At 36.9% G+C, this 13300-nt stretch overlaps 1 protein-coding gene across 1 annotated transcript in view; it reads left to right on the top strand.

Annotated features, from left to right (window-relative positions):
- NUP37 (nucleoporin 37) overlaps positions 1–13300 on the top strand; it is a 52082-nt gene that overhangs the window by 12722 nt on the left and 26060 nt on the right. The window contains exons 4-5 of the mRNA XM_005898604.2: positions 572–644; positions 3007–3101. Of these exons, the coding sequence (XP_005898666.1) occupies positions 572–644; positions 3007–3101 (168 nt within the window). The remainder of the gene's footprint in view (positions 1–571; positions 645–3006; positions 3102–13300) is intronic.

Below are 13300 nucleotides of genomic sequence, written 5' to 3' on the forward strand. Positions count from 1 at the left end.
TGTTTATTGCTTAGTTTGTTTTGTAATATACATTGATGTACATCTAAACAATAACCTTAATAGGGTCAATATGATAATACTCCAACTTTTAGTAATAAATACACCAGTGTTTATAGGTATAAAAAGATTATTATCTTTCATCTAATTTAGTGAATTTAGTGTATCTTAAAGTAAGAACGCTTATAGATAACTGAAGGAGGCAAAGATTAAGATAGATGTATAACTATATTTTTATACCTTATATTGACCTAGCTAAAAGAAGATACTTTTTTAAACCCATCATTTTAAACCTTTAAGAAAAAGTTAAATGTTGTGATTTATAATAAAATTCTATCCTTTTATAATTAAAGAGACAAATCTAATATACTAATATTTTTATGTTTTCCAAAAGAAATTTGTGTCCCCTACTTTCAGCCATAGTTGTATAACAGATTTTACAGTGGAGCCATAGCATCCCCCTTCTGCCCAAACAAAAGCATGATTATGAGTCATGAAGATATCTCTGGTGCTTAAAGGTGGGAAGCACTTACCTAGACTAAAAATGGCCTTATTTTTGTTTTCTTACTTCCAGATTTTGTACTTCTGCTGCTGATATGAAAATTAGATTATTTACTTCAGATCTTCAAGATAAAAATGAATACAAGGTATGTTGACAAGTTTAATTTGTAAATCTATTTTAAAACATTTATTATTTCTGCTTTTTTATTGAATTTATCCCAATTTAAAATGGCTTTATGGTTGTCTTTGAAATATGTAGTTTAGAATCTCATTTATTCTATTTTAGGCTATAGTAAGGAACTAGTATCATAGTAAGAACTGCGAATTATAAATCTAATATCACTTATTAAATTACAGTAGTAGGTAAGCACAGAAATGAGAGGGAACTAGAAACTTTGTGTAATAGACATGAACACACATAGAGTAAGAGGTAAACTTGACGGGAACAAGCTCAGTACAGCGCAGTGCAAGGCAGGACCACAAAGTGGTTAAAAGCACAGACACAGGAGCCAGAACATCTGGTTTGAAGCCCAGCTGTGCCACCTTAGTAACAGTATGACTTTGGTCAAATTCCCAATCTCTTGTTCTCATTTCCTTACCTGTAAAATGAGGATGATCATAGCATCTGCTTCATGGGATTATGAGCATTGGCTAAGCTAATTCATATAAAACACTTAGAACAGTGCTTTTTACATAGTAAGCCCTGTATGTGAGTTTTCTATTGGTATGATCAATAACCCTGTAAGATAAGTCAGATGGAGAAAGACAAATACTATATGATTGCACTTATGTGAGGAGCTCTTCTTAAAGCTGAACTCATAGAAACAGAAAATAGAGTGGTGGTTGTCAGGGCCTGGAGGGAGGAAATGGGGAGACAATGATGGAAGGGTACAGACCTCCAGTTTTAAGAGAAGTAAGTTTGGGGGGGTGTCTACTGTATGTCATGATGAGTATAGTTAACAATACTGTATTATATCTTGCAAGTTGCTAAAAGACTAGATCTTAAATATTCTCACCGCAAAACAAAAGTAATTTTGTAAGGTGATAGAAGTATTAACTAACCCTATCATGGTAGTCATTTCACTAACCCTGTTACGGTAATCATTTCACAGTGTATGTTTGTATCATCATGTACTAATCATCATGTTATACACCTTAAACTTATATAGTGTTATATATCTCAATAAAGTGGGGAGAAATTCATTAAATACCTCTCAGTTTGGATTGAAATTGAGTCATGTTTTTTTATAAGAACAGTATTGCCTTCCTGACTTTCTAGTAAATAAAACCTATGAATAATATTATAAAACAAAGGTAAACTATAAACCTAATCATTTAGAAAACAGTAAAAAGTTATGCTCTAAGTTATATACAGTAGGCTATATACAATTTTACCGTAGTAAATGCACTGTATATATTTATTTAAAGCCATATCAGTGAACATCTAAGTGTACAGTGACACATAGAATTTTGACCCATTAAAAGTCAATAATTATTAACTATTATTGCCAGTTTAAAAAGACATTAAATAGTTAATGTGATGTGGCGTAAAAACTGTGAGATGAGCTCTGAAGAAGGACCTGGACTTGTTAAACTTACACCAGAATGTTTGAATGAAATCCTTTTTTTCTCCCTCATTTCCAAATAGTTCAGTTCAGTTCAGTCGCTCAGTCGTGTCTGACTCTTTGCGACCCCGTGAATCGCAGCATACCAGGCCTCCCTGTCCATCACCAACTCCCGGAGTTCACTCAGTAGTACCAAACAGAATTACTTTATTAATCTTAGAACTGAGATCAAATTCAAGTGTCTAAAAGGTAAATAGGAAACAAAAACAATATCCATTAAATTATTTAAATATCTGATATCTGACAGGCCTGGTCAGGATTTCAGTTTTAAAGATTTAGACTAATTGGACCTTAACCTGCATGCGTAGTCCTCTAACTTACAACTTCCCATTTGCTCCTTCTGTGGCCAAAAGAGGATTTCTGGGTTATTGTGATAATGGGCTTATAATTCTAGCTGTCTAAAGTGCTGGCAGTCACATTGAACAAATAAATAAAAACTGTAGAAGATGAAGTCCTTGCTATGTGTTTATTAGGTAGCAGCCAGTGTACAGAGCAGCAGGTATGAGATAGAAAATCAAAAGGGGACTCTTATTTCAGGGCTCCTCGAAAGTTCTCCTGGCTTTAACTTTTGTATAAGCTTTATGTAATAAGTGAGAAATGAGGTGATTTGAGGACAGGTACAGTTAAAAAAATAACAAAGAATGTGTGTTTTTGTAAGAAATGCATACTAGAAAAGATCAAGCTAATAACAGTGTGTTGAATGATCAGCTTCTTTCCAAGATAAACCTTCCAAAAAAGTGGGTGTATAAATCATGTTTTAAAAATAGCAGATTACTTAAGAAATATTTATAGAAAAGAGAAGCATGCAGTGAAGTAAAAATATTAGGTCGGAATATTGTAGATTATTTTCTTGTGTTCTTACTAACTTTTCCCCTGATGTCAGGTTTTAGAAGGCCATTCAGATTTCATTAATGGTTTGGTATTTGATCCCAGAGAAGGCCAAGAAATTGCAAGTGTGAGTGATGATCATACATGCAGGTATGTTGCTTACAACAAAATTTTTGAATTTTCATCTTATGTTAATGAGAATTACATTTTAAAAATTAAAGAAAATGTAAATTTCTACATATATTCCACAAAATGTTATAAAAGAAGCATACTTTATTTAAAGTGTAAGTATGGCACCAACAGGAGTTTCAAAACCAGTACGTTGAATTCTCATCTCAGTTAATGGAAAATTCCCTAGCTAGTTCTTGAGTGCCTCTCTCCCTCTTATTTTAGGTTTGCGCGTTTATGAAATCTAAGTATATATCAGGTCAAACATTGAACAGGATCAGTAGGCTAATAAAAGGCATTTGCCATTCTGTGAAATTATTTCACGGATTATATCTGGTAAGTTAATGTTTAATAATGAACTGAGAATCTCATTTACTAAAGCAAGACTCATGAGGAATTTAGTGTTTTGACAAATTCAAAAGTCTCTTTCTAAAGCTTTTCTGTAGATATTCAATATTATATTCTTCCACCTTACCACCCCCACCCCTCACCCCTGCCTAGATTGAACAGATGAGGTAGCTATAACATTTTACTAGTGCCTAAAGCTGGAGAATATCACAAGTAAAGAACAAGATGAAGACCAAGTGTAGGAGGTGGAAATAAGCTAAGGAATCAGAAGTAAAGCAGTCATTAGAGAAATGCCAGTTGCCTCATTTGCTTTAACAGTGCTGTGAGCAAACTGAACCCCACACACACACACACACACACAAAGAAAACAAAAATCACTGCTCTGCTATTTTGCATAGTTTTAATATTTGATAAAACTATGTCAAAATTGCTGCTGCTGCTAAGTCGCTTCAGTCGTATCCGACTCTGTGCGACCCCATAGACGGCAGCCCACCAGGCCCCACCGTCCTTGGGATTCTCCAGGCAAGAATACTGGAGTGGGTTGCCATTTCCTTCTCCAGTGCATGAAAGTGAAAAGTCAAAGTGAAGTCGTTCAGTCGTGTCCGACTCTTAGCGACCTCATGGACTGCAGCCTACGAGGCTCCTCCGTCCATGGGATTTTCCAGGCAAGAGTACTGGAGTGGGGTGCCATTGCCTTCTCCGTTGTCAAAATTGCTAGTATTTATAAATACTTGTACAAATATAAAACTAAGTATGTGTCCTTTCACATTGGAAGTAAAGCCACTAACTTCTTTTTAAATTTTAATCTTCTCAGTAGCTCTTTTTAAAAGTTATAGAGTCATAGGCCATCATTTTTTATGTACTGCCTGTTAAGATTTTCATGTCAGAGACATAAAAGATTTACATAACATTAAGATACTAGAGTCCCAAGTGTTAAAAAACTGAGTTTGTATAGAGACGAAAGAGTTAGTGGGACTATTTTTTAATGTAAAACTTAAATTAGATCACTAGAAAGAAATAATGACACTTTAGTTCTCTAACACATGGAGTTTCCTAATCACAGCATTTGGAATAATGAAATCTTTGAAGGGGGAAAATGAGTGTCTTTGCAAGCCAAGGAATATCCTTTGAATAGTGAATACCCACCAGAGACTTGGGATTACATTCAGAGGTCTGTGATTTTTTATTTCTTGTAGGATACTTTGGGATCTTTGTAGTAAATTGTCCTAAATTTGGGGGACTAGCAGAGGGTTGCCACCTTTTTATTTTGTCAAGTGATAAGAATTTTTTTAAAGTCTACTGCCTTCTGTTATTATCATTTTATTAAAAAAATCATTATTACTCTAAATAGGAGAAAGGACTTAACTTCAAAATGAGACCTTTAATTTAAATCAATTTAACTTAAAATTTATTATGTTGCTCCTAATTGTCTTGCTTTGCTAGCCTGTGGTTGATGGTATTACTGTTGAGTAAATACTTACTCTCCCATCCATGCTCCTGTGGACAGAGACTTTGCTTGCTCTGTTGACCTTAGCCATGAGACTTGTTGAAGCCACTGTAATGTTAGCAGATGTGACTCAACCAGACACTTTAAATAAACATGTCCTAGATACCTACTGGCCCCAGAGTGAGAAATACATTAAGCAGAGATGGACCCATCTGGCATTATGAAATAAGAGTGTCCCCAGACCCATAAGCAATAAATGCATGCCTATTTTTGTAAGTCTGAGATACTTGAGGTTGATAATATCATTGCAGCAGTGGCTGGGGAGCTAAATATAGTATTTATCAGCTTAATTTGCCAACCAGAGGGACAATTCTGATTGGCTTTCAGAGTCAAACCTCTTGGACTAAAAGCTAAACTATACAGATAAGATCTTTAAAAGAAACAGAAGATGTAGCTAAATCAAGAAGTTTAAGAAAGAGTAGTAACATACACTCTCAAAGTAACAAAGAAAGTAGGAATTCTGAGGGGACAAACTACCATAGAAAAATGTTTCAGTACAACTGTCTCCATTAACTCAAAGTATACAATTACCGAGTGACAAAGACACCAGCCAAATGGCAGCTCTGCAATTTGGGTAGAAGAAATAGCCAAATATATCCCAGGAATCATTCCTATCATTGTACTAAAGTGATGTCTACTGGAGTCTGGATCTGTGTATGTTGGTGATAAAGGTACCTTAGTGAAATCCTTGTGCAATCATATTCAAAACCTGTGTCATCTTGGATTTAGAATTGTATGCCGGTGATACCATGCTTTTAAAGAACATGCTAAATAGAATAACTAGGTCAATAAAGAAGTAGAGGATTTTAACATTTTAAACAAGCTGTACCTAACAGACATATATAAAACATCCAAACACTCCCAACATCAGCCAAATGTACATTCTTCTCAAGTGCACCTGGAACACATAAAAATAAACCATCTATTAGTCCTCAAAGCTAGGTTTTTAATCACACAAAGTATCTTCTTTAATCACAGTGTAATGAACTAGAAACCTTTAACAGAAGGAAAAGCTACAGGTACATGGAAAGTGAATAACACACTCTCATTAAACAGCCAATAAGTCAAAAAGGAAATCACAAAGGAAATTAGATTTCACTTTGAGATGAGTGAAGAAACATAATATCCAGAATTTATAGGATGCAGTAAAAGCAGTGCTCAGAGGGAAATTTATAGCTGTGAACACTTACATTAAAAAGAACTCAAATTAATAACCTAAATTGATACCTTACGAAGCTTAAAAAGAAGAAACCCAAAACTAACAGGAGTAAGGAAATAAGAAAGATTAGAACAAAGATTAACAAATAGGGAATGGAGAATAATAGAGTCAATGACATCAAAAGAGGTTCTTTGAAAATATATAACAAAATTAGCAAACCTTTAGCTAGAGAAACAAAGAGAGAATACTATAAGTGGTAAAAATCAGGAAAAGTGGGAACATTACTACTAACCTTACAGAAATAAAAAGGATTATAAGAGAGTACTATAAATAGTTAAATACCAACAAATCAGATAACCTAGGTGTCTTGGACAAATTCTTAGAAACACAAAACTGCCAAAACTCAAGGGGAAAAAAAAAAGAAAATCTAAATAGACCTATAAAAAATAAAGAAACAATCGATAATCAAAAATTTCTCAGCTAAGAAAGCCCAGGACAAGATTCTTCACTGGTAAATTCTGCCAAACATTTAAGGAAGAATTAACACCTGTCTCTCAAATGCTTACAGAAAGTAGAATAGGAGGAAACACTTTCTGACTCATTCTGTGAGGCCATCATTATCCTGATAACCAAAGCCAGACAAAGACTTCATAAAAAAAGAAAACTGCACACCAGTATTCCTTACAAATATAGATGCAAAATCCTCAATAATATACAGCTAAAACTAGAAAACTCTTAGAAGGAGAAAGCAGGGACAAAGCTTTAGGATCTTGGATTTGGTAATAGTTTCTTAAATATGACCAAAAAAAACCACATCTATTGAAAATAAATAAATTGGGCTTCATCAGAATTTATAACTTTTGAATACCAGAGGACCCTGTCAAGGGAGTGAAAAGATATTCCACTGAATGGGAAAATGTATTTGCAAATTATATATCTAATAAAAGTGTCATCCAAGATATACAAGAAACTCTTCTAATTCAATTATAAAGAGACAAACAACCCAATTTAGAAAAAAATATATGCAAAATACATGAATAGATGATTCTTCTGAGAAGATATATAAATTGCTGACAAGCACATGAAAAGATGCTGAATGTCATTAGGGAAATGAAAATCAAAATAAAGTACCACTGAGCACTAAGATAACTATAAACACAAAGGAAAAAGCAAGTGTTGACAAGAATGTGAAGAAACTGAAACCCTCATACTTTGCTGGTAGGAATGTAAAATGGTGTAGCCATCATGGAATAGAGTTTGGCAGTTCCTCAAAATGTTAAACATGTAACCCAGCATTTCCAATCCTTGGTATAGACCCAAGAGAATTAAAAACAGGTGTTTATTCAAATGAAAACTTACAAAGGAATGTTCCTAGCAGCACTATTCACAATAGCTAAAAGGTGAGGCAACCCAGATGTCCATCAGTAAATGAATGGACAAATAAATGTATATCCATACATGGGCTTCCCTGGTGGCTCAGATGGTAAAGAATCTGCCTATAATGCAAGAGACTTGGGTTCGATCCCCTGGGTTGGGAAGATCCCATGGAGGAGAGTATGGCAACCTGCTCCAATATTCTTGTCTGGAGAATCCCCATGGCCAGAGGAGTCTGTCAGGCTACAGTCCATGAGGTCACAAAGAGTTGGACATGACTGAGCGACTAAGCACAGATATCCACACATTGAAATACTATTCACCTGTAAACAAAAATGAATATAGATACATGCTACACCATAGATGAAACTTGAAAACACTATGTTAAGTGAAAGTAGCCAGAGATAAAATACTCTGTGTTTCCATTAGGTAAATTCTCCAGAAGCAGCAGATCATTAGACAAAACAGATTAGTGGCTGCCAGGAAGTTGGAGGACCAGACATAGGAATGACTGCTTAATGAGTCCAGTGTTTCCTTTTGGGATTATGAAAATGTTCTAGAACTAGATAGTGGTGGTGGTTGCACAACATTGTGAATGTGCTAAGTGCTCCTGCACTATTTTAAAACTATTTAAATGGTGAATAAAATTTTTTAAATACTAAGCTTTATTATGTAATCCAACAATATGAAACAGTGCTACAAGATGGATTCTTAACGTTTTGTACTATAAAGAGCAGAAAGAATGTTTCTTTCTGCAACTAAAAAAAAAAAAAATTCTTTTTCATACACTGTTGATCTGTGCATATCTTCAGATGTTTGACTTTGACCTTTTCAAGGAGACACAATATTATAATCAGCTAAGAGATTTGTGGCCTTAGGGACACCATTTCAAAACACTCTATCCTTTCAAGAGGTTCATAAAACTTAACCTATTTTATTGAAAATTCCCAAATTCTGATTCAGAATGAAGATGGTCTCACTTGTACTAATGTCTCAATCTATCCATTAAAAGTTGGCACTTGTTTGTCTCTTGACACAGAGACTGAATGTATAGAGAATAAATGAATATGTAGACTAATTCATCCAGACAGCAAATGTCAAGTATCTACTATGTGCCAGGCACTGTGCTAGGTTCTTGGTAATCACCGATATATTTTTAAACCTGTGAATAATCATTTCAGAACCATTTTAAGCTTCTCTAAGACTCACACAGGTGTTTTATTTCCTGTAAATGAATTATAATAAAAATAATATTACTAAATATTTTATGGAGTACTTTACTGCATACTAACCAACACTGAGTGCCTTACCTATGTAAGTTTATTTAATTTTTACAACACGTCTGAGATAGGTTATATTTTTACCTTCCATTTATAAGATGAGGATACAGGGCATAGAGAGGCTAATAATTTGTGGAAAGGGACATAGCTGTTAAGGAGAGGAACTCAAGTATCAGGCAGTCTGACTGTACTACCTGCACTCTTAATTCATTCACCCTTCTCAGTGGCAATTTTCAAATTCATCCTGTGAGAAGATAGTATTTGTATCTAATAATATTTTAGATACTTCTTACTAATGTGCATTCTGTAATATGACTTTTTATTTAAGATTTCATCTAGTTTTAATATTCTGTAATATCTGCAAGTTCTTAAGAAAATTGAGTTCTCATTTAAAAGTTCTTTATCTGTCCCAATATTACCTTTTTTAAACATTTTCTAAAGTGTACTATACAATTTTGGGGGGCAGTCCTAAGATGGCAGAGGAATAGGACGGGGAGACCACTTTCTCCCCCACAAATTCATCAAAAGAACATTTGAACGCTGATTAAATTCCACAAAACAACTTCTGAATGCAGGCAGAGGACATCAGGCACCCAGAAAAGCAGCCCATTGTCTTCAAAAGGAGGTAGGAAAAAATATAAAAGGTAAAAAGAGAGACAAAAGAGGTAGGGATGGAGATCCGTCCCGGGAAGGGAGTCTTAAAAAAGAGAGAAGTTTCCAAACACCAGGAAACATTCTCACTGGTGAGTCTGTGGCAAGCCTTGGAACCTCAGAGGGCAACATAACCGGGAGGAAAAATAAATAAATAATTAAAACCCACACATTAAGTGCCCAACAGTAACTCCCAGCAGAGAAGCAGCGCAGATGCCTGTATCCACCACTAGCAAGTGGGGGCTGAGCAGGGAGGCACAGGCTGCGTTGCTTAGAGTAAGGACCCCGCCTGAATTGCCCCGAGGGCTATCTGATGGAACTAACTAGAGATAGCAAACCAGACTGCAGGATACCCACCCCGCGAAAAGCCCTAACGTAAAACACTGCCAGGCCTGCTCACCAAACAAAGGACTGATTAGAGCTAGCTGGCTGTGGACAGACCCATCCCCCACTGGAGACAAGCAGGTGAGGGCAGCCAGAGCCAGAAGGGATCAGTCATGCCCCAGAGAGGCATCATCTACCAAACTGCAAGCAGGCTTCATTGCTAACCAAGACTTCTTGGGATTCTGAACGGTCAACATCCACCTGAGAAGGTGCGCTGGTTGTATACCCAGAAAACTGAGCGGCAGGGACGTGGGAAGCCATAAGTCACAGAAACTGCACTAGCCAAACACCTGGTCACCTGAGCTGGTCAGACCTGGGAACAGCACAAAACGCAGGCCGAACCAAGTCTGTGCCTTTGTGGACTACCTGAGTACCTGAACCTGAGTGGCTTAGACCTGGAAAGTGCATACAACCCAGGGCCGGCCTCAGACAGTTCCCAGCAGAGTAACCTAGAGCCTAAGCAGTGTAGACAGGAAAACACACATACCGTGAGCGGGGGCAAACCCAGTGTAGCCGAGACACTGGGACAACTCCCCACAGATGCCAGTGTTATTTGTTTGCAGTGTTCCTCCCTCCCCACAGCATGACTGAACAAGTGAGCCTAAAAAAGTGTCTACCACCACCCCCTTGTATGAGGGCGGAAATTAGACACTGAAGAGACCAGCAAACAGAAGAAGCTAAAACAGATGGAACCGCCTTGGAAGTGACAGGCGACTTGGAGAAGTCTTGAGGCTACTGTAAGAATGAAAACCAGAAGCAGGAGGCTTAAGTCCAAATCCTGAGAACACCAGAGAACTCCTGACTCCAGGGAACATTAATGGACAAGAGCTCATCCAAAAGCCTCCATACCTACACTGAAACAAAGCTCCACCCAAGGGCCAGCAAGCTCCAGAGCAAGACATACCACGCAAGTTCTCCAGCAACACAGGAACATAGCCCTGAGCTTCAATTTACAGGCTGCCAAAGTCACTCAAAACCCACTGACATTTCATAACTTATTACTGGACACTTCATTGCACTCCAGAGAGAAAAAATCCAGCTCCACCCACCAGAACACCCGACACAAGCGTCCCTAACCAGGAAACCTTGACAAGCCACCTATCCAACGCCACCCACAGCCAGGAAACTGCACAATAAAGAGAACTCCACAAACTGCCAGAAGACGGAAAGGCCACCCCAAACACAGCAATATAAGCAAGATGAAGGGGCAGAGAAATACCCAGCAGGTAAAGGAACAGGATAAATGCCCACCAAACCAAACAAAAGAGGAAGAGATAGGGAATCTACCTGATAAAGAATTCCGAATAATGATAGTGAAAATGATCCAAAATCTTGAAAACAAAATGGAGTTACAGATAAAAAGCCTGGAGACAAGGATTGAGACGATGCAAGAAAGGTTTAACAAGGACGTAGAAGAAATAAAAAAGAGTCAATATATAATGAATAATGCAATAAATGAGATCAAAAACACTGGAGGGAACCAACAGTAGAATAATTGAGGCAGAAGATAGGATAAGTGAGGTAGAAGATACAATGGTAGAAATAAATGAAACAGAGAGGAAAAAAGAAAAACGAATTAAAAGACATGAGGACAATCTCAGAGACCTCTGGGACAATGTTAAATGCCCCCACATTCGAATCAGGAGTCCCAGAAGAAGAAGACAAAAGAAAGACCATGAGAAAATACTTGAGGAGATAATAGTTGAAAACTTCCCTAAAATGGAGAAGGAAATAATCACCCAAGTCCAAGAAGCCCAGAGAGTCCCAAACAGGATAAACCCAAGGCGAATCACCCCAAGACACATATTAGTCAAATTAACAAAGATCAAATACAAAGAACAAATATTAAAAGCAGCAAGGGAAAAACAATAAATAACACACAAGGGGATTCCCATAAGGATAACAGCTGATCTTTCAACAGAAACTCTTCAGGCCAGAAGGGAATGGCAGGACATACTTAAAGTGATGAAAGAAAATAACCTACAGCCCAGATTACTGTACCCTGCAAGGATCTCACTCAAATATGAAGGAGGAATCAAAAGCTTTACAGACAAGCAAAAGCTGAGAGAATTCAGCACCACCAAACCAGCTCTCCAACAAATGCTAAAGGATCTTCTCTAGACAGGAAACACAGAAAGGGTGTATAAACTCGAACCCAAAACAATAAAATAAATGGCAGTGGGATCATACTTATCAATAATTACCTTAAATGTAAATGGGTTGAATGCCCCAACCAAAAGACAAAGACTGGCTGAATGGGTACAAAAAGAAGACCCCTGTATATGTTGTCTACAAGAGACCCACCTCAAAACAAGGGAAACATACGAACTGAAAGTGAAGGGCTGGAAAAAGATATTCCATGCAAACAGAGACCAAAAGAAAGCAGGGGTAGCAATACTCATATCAGGCAAAATACACTTTAAAACAAAGAGTGTGAAAAGAGACGAAGGACACTACATAATGATCAAAGGATCAATCCAAGAAGAAGATACAACAATTATATATGCACCCAACAGAGGAGCACCACAATATGTAAGACAAATGCTAACAAGTATGAAAGGGGAAATTAACAATAACTCAATAATAGTGGGAGACTTTAATACCCCACTCACACCTATGGATAGATCAACTAAACAGAAAAGTAACAAGGAAACACAAACTTTAAATGATACATAGACCAGTTAGACCTAATTGATATCTATAGGACATTTCACCCCAAAACAACGAATTTCACCTTTTCTCAAGCACACATGGAAGCTTCTCCAGAATAGATCACATCCTGGGCCATAAATCCACCCTTGGTAAATTCAAAAAAATTGAAACCATTCCAAGCATCTTTTCTGACCACAATACAGTAAGATTAGATCTCAATTACAGGAGAAAAACTATTAAAAATTCCAACATATGGACGCTAAACAACACGCTGCTGAATAATCACAAATCACAGAAGAAATCAAAAAAGAAATCAAAATATGCATAGAAAAGAATGAAAATGAAAGCACAACAACCCAAAACCTGCGGGATACTGTAGAAGCAGTGCTAAGGGGAAGGTTCATAGCAATACAGGCATACCTGGAGAAACAAGAAAAAAGTCAAATAACCTAACTCTACTCCTAAAACAACTAGAAAAGGAAGAAATGAAGAACCCCAGGGTTAGTAGAAGGAAAGAAATCTTAAAAATTAGGGCAGCAGCTGCTGCTGTGTCACTTCAGTTGTGTCTGACTCTGTGCAACCCCATAGACGGCAGCCCACCAGATTCTCCCATCCCTGGGATTCTCCAGGCAAGAGTACTGGAGTGGGGTGCCATCGCCTTCTCTGAAAATTAGGGCAGAAATAAATGCAAAAGAAACAAAAGAGACTATAGCAAAAATCAACAAAGCCAAAAGCTGGTTCTTTGAGAAGATAAATTGACAAACCATTAGCCAGACTCATCAAGAAACAAAGGGAGAAAAATAAAATCAATAAAAGTAGAAATGAA

The sequence above is a fragment of the Bos mutus genome, chromosome 5, assembly GCF_027580195.1.
Source record: "Bos mutus isolate GX-2022 chromosome 5, NWIPB_WYAK_1.1, whole genome shotgun sequence".
Taxonomy (NCBI): domain Eukaryota; kingdom Metazoa; phylum Chordata; class Mammalia; order Artiodactyla; family Bovidae; genus Bos; species Bos mutus.